The sequence below is a fragment of the Perognathus longimembris genome, chromosome 28 (genome assembly GCF_023159225.1).
Source record: "Perognathus longimembris pacificus isolate PPM17 chromosome 28, ASM2315922v1, whole genome shotgun sequence".
Lineage (NCBI taxonomy): Eukaryota > Metazoa > Chordata > Mammalia > Rodentia > Heteromyidae > Perognathus > Perognathus longimembris.
The window spans coordinates 58,170,248-58,197,178 of NC_063188.1; the positions used below are offsets into that span (position 1 = coordinate 58,170,248).

The 26,931-nt window shown below is 39.7% G+C and overlaps 1 protein-coding gene across 2 annotated transcripts; it reads left to right on the forward strand.

The window, feature by feature from the left end:
- The first annotated feature begins 501 nt into the window (after positions 1 to 501).
- On the forward strand, positions 502 to 26,931 carry Rlim (ring finger protein, LIM domain interacting). 2 transcript variants are annotated; one of them, XM_048335781.1, is made up of 5 exons: positions 502 to 702; positions 2,516 to 2,573; positions 16,039 to 16,231; positions 18,230 to 18,313; positions 19,996 to 26,931. In XM_048335781.1, exons 3-5 carry the CDS (start codon positions 16,063 to 16,065, stop codon positions 21,567 to 21,569), a joined length of 1,827 nt encoding a protein of 608 aa, XP_048191738.1. In that variant the 5' UTR covers positions 502 to 702; positions 2,516 to 2,573; positions 16,039 to 16,062; the 3' UTR covers positions 21,570 to 26,931. The 2 variants fall into 2 exon arrangements, with proteins under 2 accessions (XP_048191738.1, XP_048191739.1); XM_048335782.1 differs by having other exon boundaries at positions 2,521 to 2,573.

A 26,931-nucleotide genomic window follows, 5' to 3' on the forward strand; every position in this document is an offset into this window, starting at 1 on the left:
TGATTTCATTTCCTCATCACTTTCAGAAGGTTTGCCCCCCCAGTTGGCGCTTACGTTCCAAATTGGAGAAAATGTATGAGATGCACTGGCCTGGACTGAGAGTGTATTCCTGTCGGGTTAGGTAGATATTTCTTTTTATTAAAACAACAGCAACTAACTTTCCAGCAGCCAGAAGGTGACGTCCTTCAGTTTTTCAAAATGGGAAAGCAAAGATTCCCACAATTCTCCGAAGGCAAATTTCTCGCCCCAATTCAAAATGGCGGAGGAGGGTGGGGCCAGTCACATGGTGGGCGTCAGAGCAGCTTTCCTTTTCCACACCGTCGCCCGCGCCTGCCCGCCGGCGTGAGGCGTCTGCTGTTCCCCTCCCCCTTCGGAAAAAATTAAAAAAAAAAGTCTCTTCTCGGAGTTCTGTGGAGAAAGCAGCTCTGATTGGCTGGCAGGCCGTGCGGGGTGCTGTGGGGCCGCGGCGAGCGCCGCATCATCACTTCCTGTTGTGAGCAGTCGTTTCCTGTCATTGCTTGGTAACAATGGGGAAGATAATGGCTGCTTAAGCTACGCCTCAGAGCAAACGCTGGGCAAGAGGCGGGTCTCCACTGGCCACTCGGTCAGAGGCGGGCTTGAGAGCTGCTGCCGGGAAGACGTCCAGAAACCTAAGTGGCGTTGGGTCGAGCTGAGAGTGTCCGCTCCTGAGCCTCAGACCGGGTAAGTGAAGATCTGAGAGTCCCGAGAAATGGGTGAGGAAAGACGGGCCGCCGCCACCGTGTTCTCTCAAAATGGCCCGACTGAAGCACTCAGCGGCGGAGGCTTAATGCCGCCTCCGGACCCCAGGCCCGTTTCTGTGGGGGGCTCAGTGGCGTCGCCGCCGCTGCCATTTTACTTGGGTTTTTATCTCTTATGTATGTCTTTCTCGCTCTCGGTCTCTCTATGGCGGGGCTCACTGAAGAAGGGCACTTCCTCTTGGCGGCTCCCTGGAGCCCGAGCCCGGAGTATGTCGGGGAGACGCTTTTCCACTTTCGGCCTCAGGAGTGAGAATCATATTGTCCCAGGTTTTTCTCTCTTGCCTTACTGGGAGCTTTCCCTCCTTGCTTGGCATTTTTACATGTCGGAGCTGGATTTGGGGAAAGGGAGGAAGTAGGGCCATGTTCTTCTTAAGTCAGAGGTTGGGAACTCTTGGGCCTTTAGATTTCTTCCCCCAGGATTTGCCATACCCCATTTTGAACCCTTCTGTAGAGCACTGCCAATTAGGAGCCCCCTCCCCCCGGGACCGCGATGACATCTTCTCTTAAGATCTAAGGCAAATGTGGTTTTATTCCCTTGCTCCTATAACCCTGGGGTATCCTTCTCCCAGATATCACTGGAAGGATCCCCTGGCAAAGAGGGGGAAAAGCCGTTGCGTGTTGTTTTTCCCTGGTAAGGGTGGGTGGGACTTGGGCCAAATTATTTTCAAGTTAATTTCCGTGTAATCGGCCAGCAACCCAACCCCTCCTCCCTTAAAGAAAAAAAAGGCCTAAGGGTCTTGTGCGGGCGGTACCTGCCACGTACGCCATAGCTTAGTAACTAGTATTAACCGGTTGGGCTTCTGCTTCCTGAATACTCAGTCCCTTTTTCCCTTATGCTGATTATTTCAAAATGGAGGAGACAGCCACGTTCCTTCCCTGGACAGTTTCACCATACTTATTCCACAGGTTAGTGTAGGAATCCGAGGCCTAGTAGACTGATTATTTAGGTCATCATTTTTCCCCTTTGTTTCGGGGCAAGAGGGTTTTATGTCAGATTGTCATTCAACGTTCTCAAGGCCCCACCTTTTATAATTTTTTCTGTAAATAACGACCCCACAGTTGCTGAATCAGAATTAACCAAAATGCTTTTGGATGTTTGAACAGTGGAAGAAACATAGTATCATTTATTTGACTTGTCTGGAGAGCAAAAGAAACAGTTTCTTGAGTCTTAGTAATGACAAAGTAACTCTTCATATTCTCACTCAGTCCTGGATGATTTTCTGAGAGTAGAGGCAATTATAGGCCACCTCCCTGATAAAATTTCTATTCTAAGCTGAAAATAAGTGTTTTAAGTATCCAGGTAGATGAGTCCAACCCCTTTTTAAGATAGAATTTTTCGACAACCCCTCATACGAAAAATGTCACAAACATTCTTTAGCCTAAGATGCCTTAACAATTTGTAATACTTTAGTCCCTGCCTTAGGCTACTCAAATAAGTCCTTGAAGTCGACTGCCAGAATCTGCAAATTACTGCTCTGATAAGGGAAGGCCTATTTTAAAAGCAAGCTTATATCAAAAAGTAGATTACCTCTCAACTTTTAAAGGAAATTTATAGCTAAATCCTGATTTTTGTCTGACCTTGGTGCCCCCCCATATTCTACTACTAACTTAAATTAGTTTGAGTTTCAAGTTAAATTGTATGACTTTTAGAATAAGTAGGCTATGTATTTTTAAAAGGTAATGTCTTCAAAGAAAATATAAAAAGAGAAAAACTAATGGATTCTTTTTTTTCCTAGAACAGAGTGAAGAAACTAAAATCCAGTTTGTGTTTCAATACTATGTCATAACAGTCAGGTAATTGATTTTTTTGCATCTCCTGATTTATATAGAATATATGCTTACAAATATTTTACAGGCTCTGTTTGGATGGGCTCGTTGATATATATTAATATATTAGTTGGTGTTGGGTGTTTTTCATGATGAGCATGGGTGCTTTTCAAAGTACCCATTCGAAGGTTAATGCTTGTCAGTGCCTGGAACTCATCAGGGCATTACCTGTGAATTGTACTCTTTTTTAAAATTTTTTTTTGGTTGTGGGGCTTGAACTCTGGGCCTGGGCACTATTGCTGAACTCTGCTCAACACTCCATCAATTTGAGCTATAGTGCCACTTGAGGTTTTCTAATGGTAATTGGAGATGAGTCTCAGGCACTTTCCTGCCTAGGCTGAACTTGAGCCATGATCCTCGGATCTCAGCCTCCTTAGCTAGGATTACAGCTACCAGTGCCTGGCTGTGAATTTTACTCTTAAAATATTACCTGAAGTTTGTCAGACTTGTGACACATAGAACAATTTTTTTGCTGCCTTCAATCATTATTGCAATGACGTAGGTATAAGTAAATAAAATACCTTCTTTCTCTTTGGTGTCAGTAGTGGGGCTTGAACTCTGGGCCTGGGCCCTGTCCCTGAGCTCTTCAAGCTCAAGGTTAGTGCTCTACCACTTTGAGCCACAGTGTGACTTCCAGTTTTCTGGTTGTTTATTGGATATGAGTATCCCAGACTTACCTGCCTGGGCTGGTGTTGAACCAGGATCCTCAGATCTCAGCCTCCTGAGTAGCTAGGATTACAGGCATGAGCCACTGGTGCCCGGCAATAAAGTACTTTTTAATAGCTCAGTGAAAAACTAATCCAAATATAGGAATATTTTATAGGAACACCTTGCATAGTGTGGTGATTTTTTTTCAAAAAGGCGTAATTGTAATTTAAATTCCTTTACTATCATCACCATTGTTAAGGTAACCATGTAACCTGATTCCACTAACCAGGACACTTTTTAAATCAAGAGGAACTTTATTGATTCCTGGACAGCAAAGACAAACCTAGAGTTTAAATCAAGAGGAACTTTATTGATTCCTGGACAGCAAAGACAAACCTAGAGTATTCAAGGCAAGCTAGGAATGGATAGCCAATCTAAATTCATAGCTAACTTTTATTGAATGCTTATGTGCCAAGCCATATGTTTAATATGTATTAGTTTATAATCCTCAAAGCCTCATAAAGGCATTAACTTTCTTGCAGTGCACACTGAGATTTGGCGATTAAGTGATTTATCCTCAGTTAAACTAGTGGAGTCTTCATTTTGTATACCAATACTGGGGATTGAATGCAAGTCCTCATCTCATTTGGCTTGTGTGGTGCCCTAATAATGTCTAGGTAGGTTATTCTTGCATCAAAAACTTTCATTAACTCTTCAAAGTATTCTGTGTTCATGAAGCAAGTGAAACTGCCAAGTCTTCATAGATAGAATTAATTAAAATTATTTGGAAAAAATTATTTGAGGGCTATGAATGTGGCCTGGTGGTAGAGTGCTTGCCTAGCATACATGAAGCCCTGGGTTTGATCCCTCAGTACCACATAAACAGAAAAAGCCACCAGTGGCACTGTGGCTCAAGTGATAGAGTTAACCTTGAGCAAAATAAGCTCAGGGACAGTGCCCAGGCCCTGAGTTCAAGCCCCAAGACTGTAAAAAGAAAATACTTGAAATTTGCTATTAACAAATAGTAACACTTTTTGGTTTGTCAGTTTATGTTTTAACTACTAGTGCTCTTGTTTTAATTTTATAAACAACTCAAGTCAGAAATTGTAAAAAAAAAAACCAAAAAAAAACCTTATAATAAGTCGGGTGCAAGTGGCTTACACCTATAATCGTAACTACTCAGGAGCCTTAGATCTGAGGATTGAGGTTCAAAGCCAGCCCAGGCATAATGTCTATGAGATTCTAACTTCCAATTAACAAAAAGCAGGACATGGGGTTGTGGCTCAAGTGGTAGAGTCTCAGCCTTGAGGGGAAAAAAAGCCAAGCGAGAGCAAGAAGCTCTGAGTTCAAGCCCCAGTACCAGCACACAAGCACACATGCACAGACACACTCAGATACACAGGAATAGTTTAATAATATATCTAGAAATGTTAGGCTTATGGTTATCTTTCGGGTGAGTGAACATGTAATGAGGCCTTTAATATATTAGATCAATGGACATCTACACTTAAGGAATAATGAAAGTATGCCTTATATTTTCCTTAGCCTTGTGAATTCGGAAGTAGAACACATGACTGTTTTATTTTTTGTTGTGGTTACTGGGTATTAAACATAGTTTTGAGCGTGCTAGGTAAATCATTGTTCCCATGGTTTATATAGAGTTGATAGCAAATTAGAAAATGAAGTCTTTTTTTTTTTTTTTGCTAATCCTGGGGCTTGGACTCAGGGCCTGAGCACTGTCCCTGGCTTCCTTTTGCTCTACCTTTTGAGCCACACAGCGCCACTTCCGGCTTTTCCTATTTATGTGTTGCTAAGGAATTGAGCCTAAAGCTTCGCGCATGCTAGGCAAGCACTGTACCACTAAGCCACATTCCCAGCACTGAAAATGAAGTCTTAAACTGAACCCAGACCCATAAAATGCTAGAATTGGGGGCGACTGTTGAGTTTTTCTTTAGTATTTCTAAGTCTTTAACATTTTTGTGTTACTCTTAAGATTCTGAAAACCTTCTGACCCATTGATTTTTTTTTTTTTTTGGCCAGTCCTGGGCCTTAGACTCAGGGCCTGAGCACTTTCCCTGGCTTCTTTTTGCTCAAGGTAGCACTCTGCCACTTGAGCTACAGCTCCACTTCTGGCCGTTTTCTATATATGTGGTGCTGGGGAATCGAACCCAGGGCTTCATGTATATGAGGCAAGCACTCTTGCCACTAGGCCATATTCCCAGCCCTGACCCATTGATTTTTAAAAGTATCCAATTTGCATAATCTTTTTTTCCCAGCTGTGGGGTTTGAACTCAAGGCCTGGGCTCTGTCCTGGACCCTCTCTGTGCTCAAAGCTAGCACTCTACCACTTGAGCCACAGGGGCACCTCCAGCTTTTTCTGAGTAGTTTATTGGAGATAAGAGTCTCATATACTTTCCTGCCCGTACCTGCCCCAGCTGGCTTTTGAACTATGATCCTCAGATATCAGCCTCCTGAGTTGCTAGGGATTATAGGCGTGAGCCACTGGCTACCTGGCTTACTTTTAAGTTTTGATAGTCAGTGTTAAAGTAGCAGTCATAGTTTTGCTTTTTTTTTTTTTTGCTTATTTCTTTTCTTCATTTTTTAAACCTTGAATATAGAAGTTTTCCATATACTAAAACCTATACATGAAGCCCTGGGTTCGATTCCTCAGCCACATATATAGAAAAAGCCAGAAGTGGCACTGTGGCTCAAATGGCAGAGTGCTAGCTTTGAGCAAAAAGAAGCCAGGGACCGTGCTCAGACTCTGAGTCAAAACCCTAGAACTGGCCAAAAAAAAAAAAAAAGTGTCATGGACTTACCTTCCTGGCCTGGCTTCAAACTATGATCCTAACATCTGAGTAGCTAGAATTACAGGTGTGAGCCACCAGCACCCAGCTAGCAGTTCATTTTTTGTTATTTATGTTTTTTAAGGTATATCAAGATACATTTAAGCTAGGTTCCTGTGGATGATGCTTATAGTCCTACCTACTCAGGAAGCTGAGATCTAAGCAGCCCAGGTAAATAAGTCCTTGAGACTCTTAACCTCCTGTTAACTAGCCAAAAAGCTGTAAGTAGAGGACTATCAAATGGTAGAACACCACCAGTGACTGGAGGAAAGTTAGAATTCAAGTTCTAAGTAAACACAGGTACATGCATTTGCACACATGGATGTATGCACACACAAATACCTCGATTTGGGGTATGTATTTTTTTTTTGCCAGTTCTGGGCCTTGGACTCAGGGCCTGAGCATTGCCCCTGGCCTCTTTTTGCTCAAGGCTAGCACTCTGCCACTTGAGCCACAGCGCCACTTCTGGCCATTTTCTATATATGTGGTGCTTGGGAATCGAACCTAGGGCTTCATGTATATGAGGCAAGCACTCTTGCCACTAGGCCATATTCCCAGCCTGGGGTATGTATTTTTGAACTTGTGATTTCCTCCTGAAATATATAGTTGGCATTTTTGCTCTAGATTTTCTCATACTGACACAAGCCAATATTTTAATTTCAGTAGTCATAATGCCACAAAGATATGCATATTTTTTGTTTCTGGAAGGAAAAAAATGTTTGTTCTCCACTTGACTGTAGAAAGAAAATAGCTACAATTCTTTTTTGGTCGGTGGTGGGGCTTGAACTTAGGGCCTGAGTGCTGTCCCTGAGCTCTTTTGCTTAACTTGAGCCACAGCTCCACTTCCAGTTTTCAGGTGGTTAATTGAAGATGAGTCTCAGAGACTTCCTGCTATGGCAGGTGGCATCAAACTGTGATCAGATCTCAGCCTCCTGAGTAGCTAGGTATACAGGAATAAGCCACTAGTGCCTGGCATTTTTTTTATTGGCTAATGTTCCCTTGAAAAATCACTTACACTAAATTTATTGTAAGTTAAAATGAGATGTTTAGTACAGCCAATATAAACTATTACTCTTCTGTGTAAGCCAGGGATATATCGCATCTGATTATTATGATTTCTGTGTAGGAATGCTGGTTCAGAAAGGACTGTTGTCTTCAGGAATAGTTATGCAAAATTATCTTCCTAGACTTTGACTTTTCATATTGAAAAGAATGTTAAGGGGGGCTGGGAATATGGCCTAGGGGCAAGAGTGATTGCCTCATATACATGAAGCCCCAGGTTCAATTCCTCAGCACCACATATATAGAAAATGGCCAGAAGTGGTGCTGTGGCTCAAGTGGCAGAGTGCTAGCTTTGAGCAAAAAGAAGCCAGGGACAGTGCTCAGGCCCTGAGTCCAAGGCCCAGGACTGGCAAAAAAAAAAAAAGTTAAAGCACAGAGGAGCTCTAAAGCAGTAGCCAAATATCCCACTTCGTAAAAGGACTCTTCTTAACTGAGACAGGAAACCACTGGGGAGGCCTGGGAACCATAGGGGATTGTTGCCTCTTACTGCTAAATCCTGGTCAATTTTTTTAAGGTGTTTCCTCGCTACCCTGTTTATAGAAATACCAGGACCAGTTTATGTTTTTGGTTTGGGGGAAAATTATTTGTTTGGGAGAATGTTTTGTGTGTGGGGGGGGGGGGGGTTGAGTTGCAGGGTTATTTTCTATTTTTTTTGTACATTTGGGGCAGTGACAATAAATAAACCCTCTTTAAGACAAAAAAAAAGAAAGGACAGTTATCAGCATGTCTGGTTTTTAAATACAATTCAACAAATGCAAAATGGATGAGAAAAGCATAGCTTCTAAACTTGGATTCTAGATACTCATTTCTTTCTTTCTTTTTTTGCCAGTCCTGGGGCTTGGACTCAGGATCTAAGCACTGTCCCTGGCTTCTTTTTGCTCAAGGCTAGCATTCTTCCTCTTGAGCCACAGTGCCACTTCCTGTTTTTTCTGTTTATGTGGTGCTGAGGAATCGAACCAAGGGCTTTGTGCATGCTAGGCAGGCACTCTACCACTAAGACACATTCGGATCCTCTCTTTACTAATCTTTCTTTTATTTTGCCAGTCTTGGGTCTTGAACTCAGGGCCTGAGTGCTGGCCCTGAGCTTCTTTTGCTCAAGGATAGTGCTTGAGTCACAGTGCTGCTTCTGGCCTTTTCTGTGTATGAGGTACTGAGGAATTGAACCCATGGCTTTATGCATTCTAGGCAAGCACTCTACCACTAAGCCACATTCCCAGCCCTCTTTCCTAATCTTATACCAAATGGATAAGGTTATGTGTTTATTTGGATTAGAGTTCTCTATCATATTTGGCACATTTTAACTTTTTTTTTGTGGATCACGTCTTGGACTCTGGGCCTGGGTCCTGTCCACTACCACTTGAGCCATAGCACCATTTCTGGTTTTCTGATGATTTATTGGAGATAAGAGTCTCTTGTCCTTTCCTGTCCGGGCTGGCTTTGACCCTCGAGCCTCAGATCTGAGCCTCTTGAGTAGCTAGGATTACAAGCGTGAGCCATCAATGCCTGGTATACACTTTAACTTTTAAAATGTTTTTTTTTTCACTTACCAAATAATAGTAGTATTACATCTAGTAGGCAAAATTCTTGGCTTAGATTCATTTCTTCATTTTATGCCATTTAATTTGTTATTGCTGCTTAAAGTGAGAGCATGCTCGTTGAATATGTGAGTGTAAGATTAGTTTACAAGGAATGTGAGAAAAACTGCTTTCTGAACTTCTTTTTCTTTGAAAATGTAATTACTTCTGGTTGTGGGGATCTCTGAGGGTCTTGGAGCCATAGATTACCTCACAACTTAGGAACACACTGCTTTGAAGGGAGCTTGTCATTACCTTAGCAAAAACTTGTGTTTCTGAGAAAATATGTTACAGAAATACCATATGGAGAAATACTTTTCCTAATTTTTCTCTGCCGTAAGAGGGTAGGGGAAAAGTAAAACTTTCATTATGGAAGTAACACTGCTCTAGAGCCCTAGTGTACTAAGGAGGCTGAGGCAGGAAGATTTCAAGTACGAAGCAAATCTGGGCTACATAGTGTCAGACATCCTGTACATCTCAAAGGACGGGCAATTTGTATGTGTTAACATGTTATCTATTAGTATGCCTGATTAAAATTTAGATTTAAATGAACTATAAAATAGCTGGATACAGTGGTGTGCACCCGTGATGTTTGAGAGTGTAAGGTAGAACAACCAAGAATTTGACGCCAGTATAAGACTCACAAATAAACAAAAAAGAATAAATAAGCTACTCCCCGATGGATCTGAGGATTTTAGTTGAAAATCAGCTGGGTCAGGAAAGTTCATGAGACTCTTATCTCCAATTAGCCAGCAGAAAGGCCAGTGGCAGCGTACTAGCCTTGAGCATAAATGTTCGGGGACACGTAGACCCTGAGCTCCAACTCTAGGACTAGCCACAAGAAAAGAATATTGCATTTTGCCTGTATTGGAATCCAGGTAGGAGCTGTTGAGAATCATCACTAGAATGAGATGCTCAGGAAAGGGTGTGTGTGTGTGTGTGTGTGTGTGTGTGTGTGTGTGTAGTCACACTCCCAGCCCTATCAGGAGAGTTTTGAATACAGATATAATGTTTTGTCTCTAGTTTCCAGGTAGGAAATTATAGGAATTCTAAACAGTCAAGAGTAAATCTTGGGCTGGGGATATAGCCTAGTGGCAAGAGTGCCTGCCTCGGATACACGAGGCCCTAGGTTCGATTCCCCAGCACCACATATACAGAAAATGGCCAGAAGCGGTGCTGTGGCTCAAGTGGCAGAGTGCTAGCAGGGACAGTGCTCAGGCCCTGAGTCCAAGGCCCAGGACTGGCCAAAAAAATAAATAAATAAATAAATAAATAAAGAGTAAATCTTGAAGATTGATGATCATAAGGAAGAATTCTCTCACTCTTGCTCTCTTCTTTCCTCTCACCTCTCACCTTCTCACCTTTTTGGAGGCAAGGTCTAACTAGCCCATGCTGGCCTTCAACTCATGATTCTACTTCCGCCTCCAAGTGATTTACAGATGTGGCCTACCATACCTGGCCGTTAATTTTTTTTCCAGTGTAGCTGCTGAAAATGCAAGAGTATATATATTGTTTATATTGTGTTTCTTCTTCACAGTGTTACTTCAGACATAAATTATTAAGGAATCTGAACTAGGGATTCACTCAAGATTTGATTTGGTCATATATATGATGTGTATGGTAATATTGTGCTTAGTGACTTTCAGGAGAGTTTTTAAGGGATTGCAATTCTGATTCTTTAAAGGAATCTACTTGAGAAGACATTTACCCACTTAAACATATAAACTTCAAGCAGAAATTGCCACTCTAGTGGCACAGACAAGTGCTATATGCAGAGATGGAATAGTTTTTTAGATATTAAGCTAGCCTGGGACCTGAAAGGATGAGTGAAATAGAGTAAGAAGGTCTCCAAGAAGTTCATGTGTGAAGGAACTAAAGCACAGGTGTTGGAGGGCAGCACAAAAGGATAGTCCTTACCAGGAAAGCATTGTAATTTTGTGTTGTTGGAACATAACCTTAATATTATCCTATGTTCAGAATGGGATATTTAGTCCAGAGAGTATTTGGAAATCAGTCTATGCCAGATGGCCATGATTCATCCTTGTAATCCCAGCTGCTCAGGAGGCTGAGATAGGAGGGTCTTGGGCAGAAAAGTCCTGGTGATTCTTATCTCCAGTTAAGCAGTGAAAAGCCGGATGTCAGCTGTGACTCAAGTGATAGAGCTCTGGCCTTGAGCAAAAAAACCTGACAGTGGCCAGGCCAGGCCTTAGGGCTAGATCTGTTTAAACTCCTGTCCAATATGGAATCTCTCTTTTTTACTTTGCCAGTCCTGCGGCTTGAACTCAGAGCCCTGGAATCTCTTTAATATCCAGTCTTTGCTTGAAAATTTGCAGACAGGTAGTTTGCTTGCTTTAAGAAGCTAATTGCATTTCCATTTTCAAACAGTCATGTTATATTAAAATAAGGTATTTTTTTCAACTCTTAGCTCTAGTTTGACCCTGTGGTTGTGTTGCTCTCTTATATTATGTCTCTTGATAATTGAAGATGGTAATATGTTCCATTTTTAGTGTTTAGTTCAGGAAAACCAACTCCAGGTAATTCAGCCATTTCTTTCATATTTCCAGGCTTTGCATCATCTTGGTCAGTCTAGAAACTTCTCAAATTTATCAGTTTCCGTTGGGGGGGGGGAGTTATTTTTTAAATGCTTCAAATACATCAGGGAGTCTTAGCAACAGATTTCAGTGGTACTATTGCTTCACTTTATTTGAACACTGGTCTTATGACTTTGTTAAAGTTACTTAGCAGCCATGACAAACAGGTTTATTTATGTTGTGCTAGCTAAAAACTCAATTTTTTCCTTGTAGACTGCAAGACAGCTTCCTTATTCTATACTTTTACTAAGGGTTAGTTTACACTGTTCACTCTAACAAGAGTGTAGAGTTAGCACTTTTATTTCAGTCCATTGTGACAGTCTACTGAGAATTCAGAATATATGTATGTGTGTACGTACATATGTGTATATATATATTATATCTGTTCTCACTATTTTGAGTTAGTGTGCATTTGTATTAGAATGCTTTTGGCCTCTTCATCTAGTTAATTTTTTGAGAAAGAAACCTGAAACTCATGATAATCCTGTTTCACCATCCTGAGTACTAAGATCCCAAGGCACACACTATCATGATCATGCCTAGCAGAAATCATGCTCTTTACTCTGTTTGAGAGTCTAGCTTTAGCAACATTAGCATCATTTGGAGGCAGAACCTCAGGTCCCACATCAGCCTGCTGAATCAATGTGTTATTTTCACAAGATTTTTCAGCTCCAGTTCCAGTGGCTCACACCTGTAATAGTAGCTACTTGGGAGTTAGGAGGATCAAGGTCCCATCAGCCCAACCCAGGTAGACAAGTCTGAGAAACTTATTTCCAGGCAACCAGCAAAAAACTGGAAGTGGAAGTGTAGAGAGTTAAGTTCAGCTGTGAGTGAAAACACTAAGCAAGAACACAAAGCTCTGAGTTTAAGCCCTAGTACCAGCACAAAAATTGTTTTAAAGAAGCACTGATTTAACTCTACATTTCTCCACAGTGGTAGGATGGGGAAACCCCAGATCCTAAGTAGGAAGCAAATCAGTAGTCAGCAGTGTTATCCTATAGAATTAGCTGTGTAATTTTTTTTAAAGTTCATGTCTGGTCAACCTCAAGTTCCCAAGGTGATTCAACTGTACAACCCAAGGTTGAGAACCAATTCATTGTAAAGCCAATGAGATAAATTTGGCAATGAACACCACTTCTGGTGGCCCTACTTTCTTCCATATGTTTTCAGTGATCCGAGAATCTTTTACAGAATTTTCATTTTTAATGGACTACCTGTTTTGCAGGATGAATCTCTTTTTGACAGGGTCTTCTATAACCCAGACTGGCTGTAAACTCTGAATCTTGTGACTTCCTCCTCAATGCTGAAATGACAGGCACTTGCCACCAGGCCTAGTGCTAAATCACTTTTTAATTTAAATTTTATTGTAAAAGTGATGTACAGAGGGGTTACAGTTATATAAGTAATGAGTAGATTTCTTTTGGGACAATGTCACTCCTTCCCTCACACTTCCAGCTTTGATGCTATTATCTTAAAAATGTAATGGATATCACTGTAACTGATTTCGGTACCCTGGATATAGTATATATGTGTATTGGAATTAGGGAAGGGACAGGGAATACTAAAATCGAGAGACAAAGGATAAAAAGACAAACAAATCCAACAGCAATACTTATAAAACTATCTGATGTAAACCAATTGTACAACTCATGGGGGGGAAATGGGGAGGGGACAGGCGAGGGAAAATGAGGGAAGAGGTAACAAGTTGGATAAGAAATGTACTTACTGCCGTACGTATGAAACTGTAACCCCTCCATACATCACTTTGACAATAAAGAAATGGAAAAAAAATAATGTAATGGACTGGGAATGTGGCTTAGTGGCAGAGTACCTACCATGCATGAAGCTCTGAGTTCGATTCCTCAGTACCACTACACAGAAGAAGCCGGAAATGGCATTGTGGCTCAAGTGGTAGAGTGGTAGCCTTGAACAAAAAGCTCAGGGACAGTGCTCAGGCCCTGAGTTCAATCCCCAAGACTGGCAAAATAAAAAAGAATGTGATAGTATTGTAACTGTTCTTATCATATGAGTTTTCTACTAATTTTGGCTCATGTTCTTTTGGGTTAGTGACATTACTTTCAATATCAAATTTTGAGCAAGTTTAATTTCCTCTGGACGTATTTCTACACAGACCCAATTTCATTTACCATAATTAAACTGCTTTCCTTTGTGAGCAGAAAATGAGCCACTTGAAAACTTTGGTTAGAATCTTCCTTAAATTTTCTTACTTTTCAGACTGTAACACATACATTGTAAGTGTTGTGATGTATTTAGTCTAATAGTGTCAATATGTATGTACATATGTGTTAAAGTGCATTAATTTAGCACATTTATAGTACCTTAATAACCACAATCTTTAACATCTAATTGGATGAAGGTACCCTCTGCTGTGTCTTTAATTGTGACATCTGAAGTCCATTTTTGTCTTCATTTGATGTGAGTGCATATACAGGTCACAGTATGGTGATATACATAGCCCTTGACATATTGTCAAGTTTGCATATTTTTTTTGCCAGTCCTGGGCCTTGGACTCAGGGCCTGAGCACTGTCCCTGGCTTCTTTTTGCTCAAGGCTAGCACTCTGCCACTTGAACCACAGCGCCATTTCTGGCCATTTTCTATATATGTGGTGCTGGGGAATTGAACCCAGGGCTTCATGTATACGAGGCATGCACTCTTGCCACTAGGCCATATTCCCAGCCAAGTTTGCATATTTTTCCTGACAGTTTATAGTGCATACAGCAGTAGGACAAAGCAATAAGTACCACTTACAGTCTGTCACAACTCAGCTCTGCTACAATATAACAATAGTCATACATTCACAGTGAGACCAAAAGAGGATAATCTAAGGAGAAAATCATAAGGGCTCAGTAGCTATGTGCATTTGGTTATACAAAATGATATTTATCAAAATGACTCCAAGGAATGGAAACAAGATGTTTTGATTTTCTCCATCTTTTGTCTTACATGTAAGTTTATTTGTTCTGGGGAGCTAGGATAATAGGTGTGAGACACAAACTCTTGGTGCTTATATGATTCTTTTTTCTGCTCACAAAATATTCTCTTTTTTCTCCCTTTAAAAAGTCATACTATGGAGATTCCTCAGAAGGCTAAATATAGAAGTCCCCTATGACCCAGCAGCCCACTTTTGGGTATCTATCCAAAAGACCACAAACAAAATCACAGTAATGCCACCAGCACAACAATGTTCATCGCAGCACAATTTGTCATAGCTAGCTAGAATCTGGAACCTACCCAGATGCCCCTCAGTAGACGAATGGATGAGGAAAATGTGGTACATATACACAATGGAATTTTATGCCTCTATCAGAAAGAATGACATTGCCCAATTTGTAAGGAAATGGAAGGACTTGGAATAAATTATACTAAGTGAAGTGAGCCAGACCCAAAGAAACACGGACTCTATGGTCTCCCTTATTGGGAATAATTAGCACAGGTTTAGGCAAGTCACAGCAAAGGATCACAAGAGCCCAATAGCTATACCATTATGATCACATAAGATGATGCTAAGTGAAATGAACTCCATTTTATGGAAAGGATTGTTATATCACAGTTGTAACTACTTTGAACGTCCCATGTGTATCTATAGCTTCTGCTATTGATGATGTTCTTGTATCACCTTCCTGTGGTTGTACCTACACTATCTCTGTAATCTTATCTGAGAATATTGGAAACTGTGTATACTGGTATTAGAACTAGGAAATGGAAAGGGAATACCAAAATTGAGAGACACAGGGTAAAAAAAAGACAAACAACTACAAAAGCAATACTTGCAGAACTGTTTGGTGTAAGTGAACTGAACACCTCATGGGGGGAAAGGGAAAGGGGGAGGAGGGAGGGTGGCATGAGGGACAAGGTAACAAACTGTACAAGAAATGTATCCAATGCCTAACGTATGAAACTGTAACCTCTCTGTACATCAGTTTGATAATAAAAATTTGGAAAAAATAAATAAAATGACTGTGAAGTATAAAAATAAATAAATAAAAAGTCATACTAGTGCCAGGTACCCATGAATCAATGTCTGTAGTCCAGGTTACTCAGGAAACTTATGATATAAGGATTGTGCTTCAAAGCCAGCCTGGGCAGGAAAGTCTGTGAGACTCTTATCTCCAATTAACTACAAAGCTACAAAAAAAACTAAAAAACTAAAAAAAAAAAAAAACTAAAAAGCTACAAGTGGAGCTGTGGCTCAAGTGGTAGAGCACTAGTCTTGAGCAGAAAAGCCCAAGGACAGTGTCCAGGTCCTGAGTTCAAGGCTCAGGACTGGCATCGAGAGAGAGAGAGGAGAGAGAGGAGAGTGTTTGAGGTCATCCTGGACTACCTAATGAAAGTTTGTCCTTAAAAAAATCAGAAAGGAAAATATAATCTAAAGGCTGAGAATATAGCTCTCAGCTCAGTAAAAGAGCACATTCATGTAAGACCTTAGGTTCAGAACTTAGCAATTCTCCCCAAAATATAAAACCTATTATAAGATTAAAAATGAACAGCATTGCTGGGTTTGGCCCAGTGACTATAGTCTGCCAACTTCTTTTTTTTTTCTAATATAGGCATCTTCTCTGAACTTTTCCTGTTTATTTCAGGTATTAAAAACTATGTCTCCACCTGTTTTCTGGATTTTCACATACTTCAAGCTGTTACATAGAACACTGAGTGACCTCTATTTTCAAGATAGGTCTCATTTCTTTTAGGTAATTTTCCACTTGTTCATCAAGATGGAAAACTCAGATTCTAACGATAAAGGAAGTGGTGACCAGTCTGCAGCACAGCGCAGAAGTCAAATGGACCGCCTCGATCGGGAAGAAGCTTTCTATCAATTTGTAAATAATCTTAGTGAAGAAGATTATAGGCTTATGAGAGATAACAATTTGCTAGGCACTCCAGGTATGCTACATGTAATTTAAGGATTTCCATATGTAAATTGATGTTTTTTGTATTTTAATCTGTTTTAGTTATTATAAAGTATGATAAATGTAGAACAGCATTTACTACTATACTTTTACTTCGGTGAAATATGTGAAATTATTCTATATCAGAGACTTAATTCTGTTGTGAATTTTGAGTGACATCTGCAAGAATGGAGCTGAATAGTCACTTGGTTCTTAATTAGCTTTAACTATAACATGAATCCAAATGTGGAATAACTAATGAGAACTTTAGCTCCTAGGACATTCCTTACTCTGTTTTGTCATCTGTGATTCTCTGATTTTGTCCCAATTACAACCCACCAGAGTTAGTCAAGGGTAAAATGACAATCAGAACCTAGTGCTTAGTCTCTTTACCCTTTTATATCTCACTTGATCCTAATTAAAACAGCATATGCTGTATGCAGTCTCATTTCTACTGAATTCTTGTAACTTTTCAGGTGATTACATACTTCTCCAAAGGTAAAACTTTAGCATGACTTTTAAAGGAAGTACATTTTGAGCCAACAGATCTGATTTCAATCAGAATACTTTAGAGTTCTGGCCTGGCTATTACTCAGTGTAGCTTTTGGCAAGTCAGTCACTGAGTTACTTTATTTAAAAATGAAAATAACAAAGCCAGGCATAGCAGTGCATGCTGGTAATCCCAGCTATTTAAGAGACCAAGGCAGGAGGACTTGAGGTTTAAAAGTAGTCAACGGTTTGAAAAAAAAAAAGGATATTATATGCAGCAGTACTTTGTAAACAGGAAACATTTGTTTTAGTGCTGGAGATTGAACCCAGGATTTTTGTTTGTTTTGTGTCATGGGGCTTGAACTCAGGGCCTGGGCGCTGTCCCTGAGCTTTTCTGCTCAAGGCTAGCACTGTACTACTTTGAGCTACAGTTCCACTTCCGGTTCTCTGGTGGTTAATTGGAGATAAGAGTCTCAGGAACTTTCCTGCCCAGGCTGGCTTTGAACTCCATCCTCAGATCTAGCCTCCTGAGTAGCTAGGATTATAGGCCTGAGCCACCAGCACCCAGCTAGACCCAGGATCTTATACATGTTCAATTTTACCAGTGAGCCACACCTTCATCTCTTCAAAAGATGTTTGTATAAATGCAAGTTTTAATAATTGTACTCTCAAAGGAATGAATATTATATAGGTTTCTATTCAATCTTTGGTTTTTTTTTGTTTGTTTGTTTTGTTTAGTTTTTTTGCCAGTTCTGGAGCTTGAACTCAGGGCCTGAGCACTGTCCCTGGCTTCTTTTTGCTCAAGGCTAGCACTCTGCCACTTGAGCCACAGTGCCACTTCTGGCCATTTTCTATGTATGTGGTGGTGCTGAGGGATTGAACCCAGGGCTTCATGTATACGAGGCAAGCACTCTTTCCATTAGGCCATATTCCCAGCCCAATCTTTGGTTCTTAACATCAGAGTGTTAAGAATCACTAATTTTCTCTTGCCAGTCCTGGGGCTTGAACTCAGGGCCTGGACACTGTCCCTGAGCTGCTTTTGTTCAAGGCTAGCATACTACCACATGAGCCACAGCGCCACTTCTGACTTTTTCTGTTTACGTGGTACCGAGGAATCAAACCCTAGGCTTCATGCATGCTACATAAGAACTCTACCACTAGGCCACATTTCCAGCCCAAGAATCACTAATTTTCTTTGTGTAGTTTTTAGAATTTTTGCCACTGGCTGGCTATTTTTTTTAACATAACATTTTTTTTCTCTATTATTATGTGTGAGACCACTGTAGGTCACTGATGAAGTATTTGTCACTCCCCTAATCTCATCTTTACCCTATAATGTTTGTTGTAAATCATAGCAGTGTGTACCTATAATTCTAGCACTCCTGAGGCTGAGGCAGGAGGATCTTGAGTTATAGGCCTGCCTAGGCTACATAGATATATAAAGAAAAAAACAAAGAATCACTGGTTTTCCTTTTTAATTTGGCAAACATTGTTAAACTTCCAGGTGAAAGTACTGAAGAAGAGTTGCTGAGAAGACTACAGCAAATTAAAGAGGGTCCACCTCCTCAAAACTCAGATGAAAATAGAGGTATACTTTGCTTTGGGTGGTGGGTATAAGATTGGAATGATAGGAAATTCGTAGTAGTGAGTGTCAGCCAAACGTTATCCAGAAATGCCACAAATTAATTTGGTGCTAAGTAAACTGTTCATAAAAAAGAAAGTGACTTTTTTTTATATTTGGGATATTTGGTGAGAATGTCAGCATGCTTTTTTCTGCCTTAACAGAAGTTATTTGTGTTAATTGGGACACAGAGAAATGGCCTATTTAAATTAAATATGTGGGGTTTTTTTGGTAGGTTGTGGGGTTTGGACTCTGAGCTGATGTACTGTCCCTGAGCTTTTTGCTTTGTTTTGCTCAAGGCTAGTGCTCTACCACTTTGAGCCACAGCACCACTTCCAGTTTTCTGGTGGTTTATTGGACATAAGAGTCTCATGGACTTGCCTGCCTGGGTTGGCTTTGAACCATGATCCTCAGATCTCAGCCTCCTGAGTAGCTGGGATTACATGCATGAGCCACTGGCACCAGGCTTTAATGTGATTTCCCCCCCCCCCCCCCCACTGGTTTTCCACCTTCATTAATATTTCCTTCTACTTAATTCCTTATCTATAAACATGTGATTTCCTCAACCAGTGAAGATAAATGCTGAGATTGTCTGTCCTGGTGATTCTTAATAAGGGGTAATTTTGTTCCTCTTGGGAACATTGGCAATATCTGGGGACATTTTTGGTTGACACAACTAAGGGTTTGCTACTAGCATCTAGCAGGTAGATGGCAGGTATACCACCAAACACCCTGATATTGCATACCTTAGCCTCAGAATTCATTGGCTCAAAATGTCAGTAGTACTGCTGCTGAGAAATCCTGCTGTAGAACCTGAGAGCTATGGCAGTAGTTTGGTCGTGGAACATGTCATTCATATGCTATGCTACGTACAGGGTGTTTGATTTACAGGTTTATGTCAGTTTAAAATTTTGATGGTTGACAAATTTTGATGATTGACCTTGTTTATGTTTTTGCCATGACTATAGTATCCTTTCATTTTAAAATACATCTTAGGTGTTATTAAAGGCAGACTTAATGTTGTTGGGACTAAAAAGTTTATTGGAACCAAAATACTATCACTGCCTTAACTAGTACAATTCAATTACATTTAGTATTTTGACAGTAGATTGAAAAAAGTTGTTACAGTCTGTCCCACAGTGTCAGCGGGACTCCATATATCATGAAGTACTGAAAATAGACTTCTCTTGAAAATGCTTCTAAAAACAAATTCCCTAAATTTCTCTAGGATTAGCTTGTTTTGTGATGTAACTTGCAAAGATTTGTAAGTGTGAGCCAGGTGGTGATGGCTTACACTTGTAATCTTAGCTACTGAGGAGGCAGAGACATAAGGATCCTGGTTTGAAGCTAGCTCATGTAGGAAAGTTGGTGAAATTCTTCATTCCAATTAACAAGCAAAAAGCCAGAAGTGGAGCTGTGGTTCAAGTGGCAGTGTGCTAGCCTTGAGCAAAGAAGCTCAAGGCCAACACCCAGGCCCTCAGTACCAGCACCCACCCCTACCCCCGCAAAAAAAAAAAAAAAAAGATTTGTAAATGTGAAATTTATTCAGAGATTTTAAGTTCTTTAGTATATTTTCTGAACACTATGATATGATGTCCTAATTTTAGTAGTTCCTTTTTCTCCCTCTGCTCCTTCTTTGTTTTAAACAGGTGGAGAAGCTTCAGATGACGTATCTAATGGTGACTCTATAATAGACTGGCTTAACTCTGTTAGACAAACTGGAAATACTACAAGAAGTGGGCAGAGAGGAAACCAGTCTTGGAGAGCAGTGAGCCGGACTAATCCAAACAGTGGTGATTTCAGATTCAGTTTAGAGATAAATGTTAACCGTAATAATGGAAGCCAAAACTCAGAGATTGAAAATGAGCCATCCACAAGACATTCTATTGGAGAAAATACAGAAAACAATAGCCAAAGGCAAGTGGAAAATGCACAGTCTGAATCAACATCTGGAAGACCATCTAGGTCAGAACGAAATTCAACTGAAGCATTAACTGAAGTTCCACCTACCAGAGGTCAGAGGAGGGCAAGAAGCAGGAGCCCAGACCACCGGAGAACCAGAGCAAGAGCTGAAAGAAGCAGGTCACCTCTGCATCCAGTAAGTGAAATTTCACGAAGATCTCATCATAGTATCTCATCTCAGACTTTTGAGCACCCTTTGGTAAACGAGACTGAGGGAAGTTCCAGAACCCGGCACCATGTGACATTGAGACAGCAAATAACCGGACCCGAATTGCTAAGTAGAGGTCTTTTTACAACTTCTGGAACAAGAAGTGCCTCTCAGGGGGCAGGTTCTTCAGACATAGCCACCAGTGGTGAATCTACAGGACCGGGACAGAGGCCTCCAACCATAGTCCTTGATCTTCAAGTAAGAAGAGTTCGTCCTGGAGAATATCGTCAGAGAGATAGCATAGCCAGCAGAACTCGGTCAAGGTCTCAGACACCAAATAACACTGTCACTTATGAAAGTGAACGAGGAGGTTTTAGGCGCACATTTTCACGGTCTGAACGTGCAGGCGTGAGAACCTACGTTAGCACCATCAGGATTCCGATTCGTAGAATCTTAAATACTGGCTTAAGTGAGACTACATCTGTTGCAATTCAGACCATGTTAAGGCAGATAATGACAGGTTTTGGTGAGCTAAGCTACTTTATGTACAGTGATAGTGATTCAGAGCCTAGTGCCTCAGTCCCAAGTCGAAATGTGGAAAGGGTAGAGTCACGGAATGGAAGAGGGAGCTCTGGTGGTGGTAGCAGTTCTGGTTCCAGTTCAAGCTCCAGTTCCAGTCCTAGTTCCAGTTCCAGTGGAGAAAGTTCAGAAACTAGCTCTGAGGTGTTTGAAGGCAGTGTTGAAGGAAGCTCATCAGGTGCCAGGCGGGAGGGTCGACACAGGGCTCCAGTTACATTTGACGAAAGTGGCTCTCTGCCCTTCCTTAGCCTGGCTCAGTTTTTCCTCTTAAATGAGGATGATGATGACCAACCTAGAGGACTCACCAAAGAACAAATTGACAACTTGGCAATGAGAAGTTTTGGTGAAAACGATGCATTAAAAACATGTAGTGTTTGCATTACAGAATATACAGAAGGCAACAAACTTCGTAAACTACCTTGTTCCCATGAGTATCATGTCCACTGCATTGATCGCTGGTTATCTGAGAATTCTACTTGTCCTATTTGTCGCAGAGCAGTCTTAGCTTCTGGCAACAGAGAAAGTGTTGTGTAATTATGATCTGAACTCTAAGCTGTGTAGCTGGAATAGTGATGGGCAAACCGGACTCGCTTGTTTTTGTCCACTTTTTGAGTGGTGGTTCAATGTAAAGTGACAACCTGAGTTCAATCATTGCTTTCTAAAGAAACCTTGTCCATTTTCAAATGTTTCTTATAGAATAAAAGAAAATATTTAAAAGGCAATGTTTTAGGGCTTAAAAATTTGATTTCAATAGCAAATGGTTTGATAGTTTCTGTTACTGATAATTTAGTTACATACACTCATAAGTTTTTCCCTTTGTTACCTTAAAAGATCTACTTTAGCAACGGTTCCCATCTGTTTCATGTTGATATTTTACAGATTGCCACATCATAGAGAAGCAAAGAAAATTCCTGGTGAAGGCTAAGTTACAGTATGTGTTTCACATTTGGTTACTTGGCTATGCCATTTTCAGCTATTAGTTGACACTTAAGTAAATCACTTTCTGAATATTGTTTATTCACCTTTCAGACTAGGTGATGCTGGACACGTCAGTGTAAATAACACTAAAGTTAGGATCTTGTAAGTGTATAACTGTCCTCAGCCCATCACTGTGGCACACTGTAGAAGGACTTATAGTTTAATTGAGCTATTTATCTTGTGGAAATATTAAAAAAGCTTATGCTTGTGTAAGTGAAAAAACCACATTCATTTGTTTAAAATTATGTAAAGCTATTTTGTAGAGGCTCAGTACTTTTCCAATGCACTGTTATATTAATGCATTAAAAATTGTAAAGTACCTTGCTTAGAAATGAGAAAACTGCTTTTTGTGAGCCAACATAGTCAAAACAAAACACACCAAACAAAGTACGAAGCTGCTTTTGTAAGTGTGTAGATGTCAAGAGCAGAACATATCTATATTTAATATATCTGAACAGCTACAGTGACATGGAAAAGAAGAATTGTGCAGAATCAAACTGCATTAAAGATCAATGGAAAGCATATCATTTAACTTGGATTTAGGCAGAAGTGAAAGATGAGAGAAGAGAAAACTGCTCTGAATTTTTCATGAAGATCTTAATACATATATGAAGTGGTTTCATATATGAGAGCAGTAGCAGCTTGAACCTAGTATTCTTCTTGAGTAGGTGAGGCAGATCAGCAAATTTGTCAGTGCTTTATTAGGTTTAAGAAAGGTCACTACCACGTAGCACAAGTTGATTTTTTTTTCAAGGCGGCTGCTCAAAAAAGGTGTGGTAAAGAGACAGAAAGTCACTTTTAACAAGAATTGCAGTTGGTACAGATTTATTTGTGTGCTAATTGTTAAGCCTTAGATTTGCTTTTCAGGATTTATAGTGCAAGGTACTACTGCACACCTGTTAATATTTCATTACTATCTAGCACAGATCTAACATGTCACATTTAAAGACCTGTTGAGAGGGGATCTTTAGAGAGAACTCTTGGTAAGGATATCTTTAAGGACAAAACGTTGTTAAAAATGAACCATGTTGGGTTAATTGAAATTCCAAGTTTAATTGTGCTGCCCATATATCAAGATGACACTGCTAATAACACCATCTATGGACTGCATTTTGTTTTCTTAGTAGTAAGAATGCATTCATGATGACCCCAGTCCTCTTGCCTAATTTCTCTTTTGAGGCTAGTTGGGGTTAGGATTAATCTGGATGTGGAGCAGATACTTGTTTTTCTGGGAAAAGCTAACCACAGGTCAGAAGAGGAATTGAACACATCCTAGGCCTTTAACCAAAAGAGCTAACTACCCAGAAGTAGTCAAATACTCTACACACTAAAACAAGTCTGCTCTAGCAAATTATCTGGCTACTGTCACTGCTACCACCGTAGCTGTAAAGATTATTTCAAAGCTCATTTTTTCATGTTTTCTAGCTTTCAATCCTACCTAAGTATCAAGGAGATTTGACTTGTAAATATGGTAGTTGTTTACTAAGGATATGTACTGCTCTTGCAAGAAAATAATGTCCAAACAAAGCTTCACTTATTTTTTTTAATATAAGCAGATTTCACTGTTTATGGCGCTTATGTAATACATTTATCTTTCTAAAAGAATTGTTTGTGTATAAGCCAGGATTCCTTTATATTTGTGAGCCTCCTTGTCCCCTTTCCTAAGGTATAATGGTTTCCAGATCTACGGGGTAGTCCCGATTGACTAAAAACAAATCAATTTGGACATGTTTCATTATTATAGGGTTATTCATTTTAAAACAACTGCAGCACATTGTAAGTATAAAAGAAAGCTGTTGACAACAGGTACCTCCCTAACCTCCCAAAATTTATGAAGTATTCAAGTAAGAGGTAACTCAAGCAGAATGCTGGTTTTGAATGTAGATGATGAAGCTATTAATAAACACTGGAAGTAAAACCTTTTAAGTTTTTAAGTCTTTCAGTAGGATGCACATAATTGATTTGTGCACACGGACACCTGTTTCAATAGCACTCATATCTATTGGATTGTGTAGATTGCTACTTTTTGTTTTGCAAAGTCCATGACTGATACATACTCACTAGTATTGTGGACATTAAAGACAAGGTCATTTGTACATGTCAGATATACGATGGGAAACAAAATTTTTCCCCCACTAGTGTCCAAACACCTATTCTTGAGGGAACATTTTCTTGCAAAAGACTTTACATTTCATTTTTTTATCTTTGCACTTTTTATTATGGAAAAGTTCCGTCTTTAAAACCTAGTTTGAACTTCATGCAGTAATAGGAGCAAAAAATAGACAATTTTGGGAGATTACATTGTTCAAAGCATTGTTTATAACATAGGAAAGTATTAAAAGCTGAATTTCATTGAATATTTTTGATGGTTTTAAAAATTGGCTTACTAGTGTGAAACATTTGCAGTGGGTTTTTTTGTTGTTGCTGTTTCACTTTAAGCTGACATGGTTGAGCTAAGTACTAGAAAAAAAATTGAACAAGTTAGATTTAAGTTTGTGATTATGTTAACACTTGTAAGAGTTGTGTTGCTAATTTGGCGTAAAAATGATAGTTATACCTCAATGGTGTTAATGGAGATAGAAATTGAGAAAACTGTTCACATTAGTGTTGGATGTAGTCTACTGTACAGTTCATTAAAAGAAAAAAAAAAACAACCAAACCTTTAGCTCCAGGAACCTGCTACACACAGTCTTTAAGAATATGATCATTTGAATTTATTCAGACATTAAGATTAGGAAACTGGTTAGCTGTGTTATCTCAAATAATGTGCTCCCCACCCCTCTGGGAAAATGTCCTTTTTGTGCCAAGTACTCTCTCCTATTGTCTGTGTCTCATTGATGAAGGGTTATCGTTTACTATGCTTTGTGTATAACCACCTGCTTCCCAAGTATCCACCGCAGAAAATGGGTTGACCATCAGTTGACTTTCAGTATGCTTCCCAAACACTCATGTGATAGGAGGTAAATGTTGCAAAATGCCTCTTGCCAGGGCTGTTCTTAACAGCTTGCTAGAATACAGTGGCACCTTGTGGTTGTTACTTTTATTTTACAGATGGGATGGTATTTTTGTCCACTCTGATTTTTTTTTGGGGGGGTGAACAGAAGTAATTTGGAATTTGCCTTATTTGAATTTTTTTAAGTTTTCCCATTATGAATAGAAGCCAAGCTTGTAGGGCACTTTTTTTTTACTAGTCTCATGAGACTATACTGATCACTACTTTCTGAAGTATTCTGTACCTTAGTAATAAAAGGTTAATAAGGCATGTGTTAAAATGTTCCTATGTTCCTCTTCCTTTGGTATAATTCTTCAGTATGTTTAATATTGAGTAACAGTGTTATAATTCATTGAGTTAACTAGTAAATTGTTTTTTTCTAAAACATTTGGAAATGTAAACTGATGTAACATGCTTCAGTTGGAAAAGTGTGAGGTCTAAGGAACTAGTGTCCATTCATTTTGGAAAGCAACTGTAAACAGCTGTGAGTTAAATGCCTGTTCATGTTTTTAGCATTCTGAAGTTAAGAATTCCCAAGTAGGGACATTTAAAAATATTGTCTACTCATTTAACCCTAATTTGTATCTAAAAGTCCACAGCATAGGTTAGAACTGTTACCAGGGTGATAGAACTTAAGAGAATAAAAGAACTAGGCATGTCATTGACACTCAATTATAGTGATGGATTTGGTTTTGATTAGGACTTTTTAGAGTTCCACAAGCTGCTGTGTAGTCATTTGGTTGAATAGTAGTTATCTTAAAGACATGCAGTGAAAGTGAACTCCATCATGCCACTGTGCCTTGTTATTTCAAGGTTCCTCTCAATTTCTGATCTTGCATATCAATCCTAATAGCAAGTTATGGCTGAACCAGTTGCCCAGCCTTATGTATTTAGTGCCCTGTTAGTAACGTTCTTTTAATTGACTTGATTTGCAGCTGTGTTAACTGTCCAATGTTTGGATTTTACCTCTTGATAGCTCCATTTGTACCTGGTGCTGCTTTTAAAGATGTTAGGGCCATGTGATCAGATATCAAGTTGAGTAAGGTACGCAATTGGCCTGGGTATGTATCTGTGCCTGTTTATCTTCTCCCAGGAAGAGAGCTGCTTTGGTAGATGTTTACGTGGATTCATGAAAAGAACTGGGCAGCAGTCTTGGAAAGCTTTCTGATGCCTGTAAGAACCTAAAGGGATTTGGAAGGAGAATAATAACAAAGGCTGCCTTTGTGTCCTTGAACATGAAGCACAGAAATGTATGCTTTGTAAAGACTAAAGTGATTGTTATACCAGGGCTTCCTGACCTCTGGGAGAGAAACTTCTCAAAAAAATGGGAGAGGAGCACAAAATGAAATCTGCTTTATCTGGTGTCTCATTTTCTTTCGATCTAAACCTGAACACAACACCCTTCTCCAAAATATATCCAACAAAACTCCTGGTTAGGAAGCCCTGTAATTAAATTTTGAGAATGTATCAATTTTCCTTTTTTGTACAGTGCTTTACACCTGCTAAAAATAACTTGTTTAATGCGAAACAAGACCTTGAAAGGTCATTTAAAAAAGTCAGTTTGATAATTAATAGTTCTTTTAGGAAGAAGCTTTTTCCCTATGTAAGATGTCATACTGCAGATTTAAAATATAGACTATCAATAAAATGCATGAAGTGATTATTTGTGCTTTTTCATCTCTCCTTGGGATTTTCTTTTATTAAAGGGGGACTTTAATAAAGGTTTTATATGTTTTTATTGCTTCGGGCCAATGTCACACAGACTTGATATTTTCGAATCAAGTGGAATTTCCATGCAACCTTGATTTTAATTTCCCCTCTGCTATGAGTGTGGACGGGTACCATTTTTGGGGACTTCTTAAATTTTATCTGTTGTGTAGTTGAATGGCTTAATCTCTGGTAAAATAAAAGATTGTATTCCAAGAA

Coding starts and splice junctions, on each gene's coding strand:
- Rlim (XM_048335781.1), top strand. CDS start 16,063: ATGGAAAACTCAGATTCTAACGATAAAGGAAGTGGTGACCAGTCTGCA. Junction 16,232..18,229: donor CAATTTGCTAGGCACTCCAG/GTATGCTACATG, acceptor TTAAACTTCCAG/GTGAAAGTACTGAAGAAGAG. Junction 18,314..19,995: donor AAACTCAGATGAAAATAGAG/GTATACTTTGCT, acceptor TGTTTTAAACAG/GTGGAGAAGCTTCAGATGAC.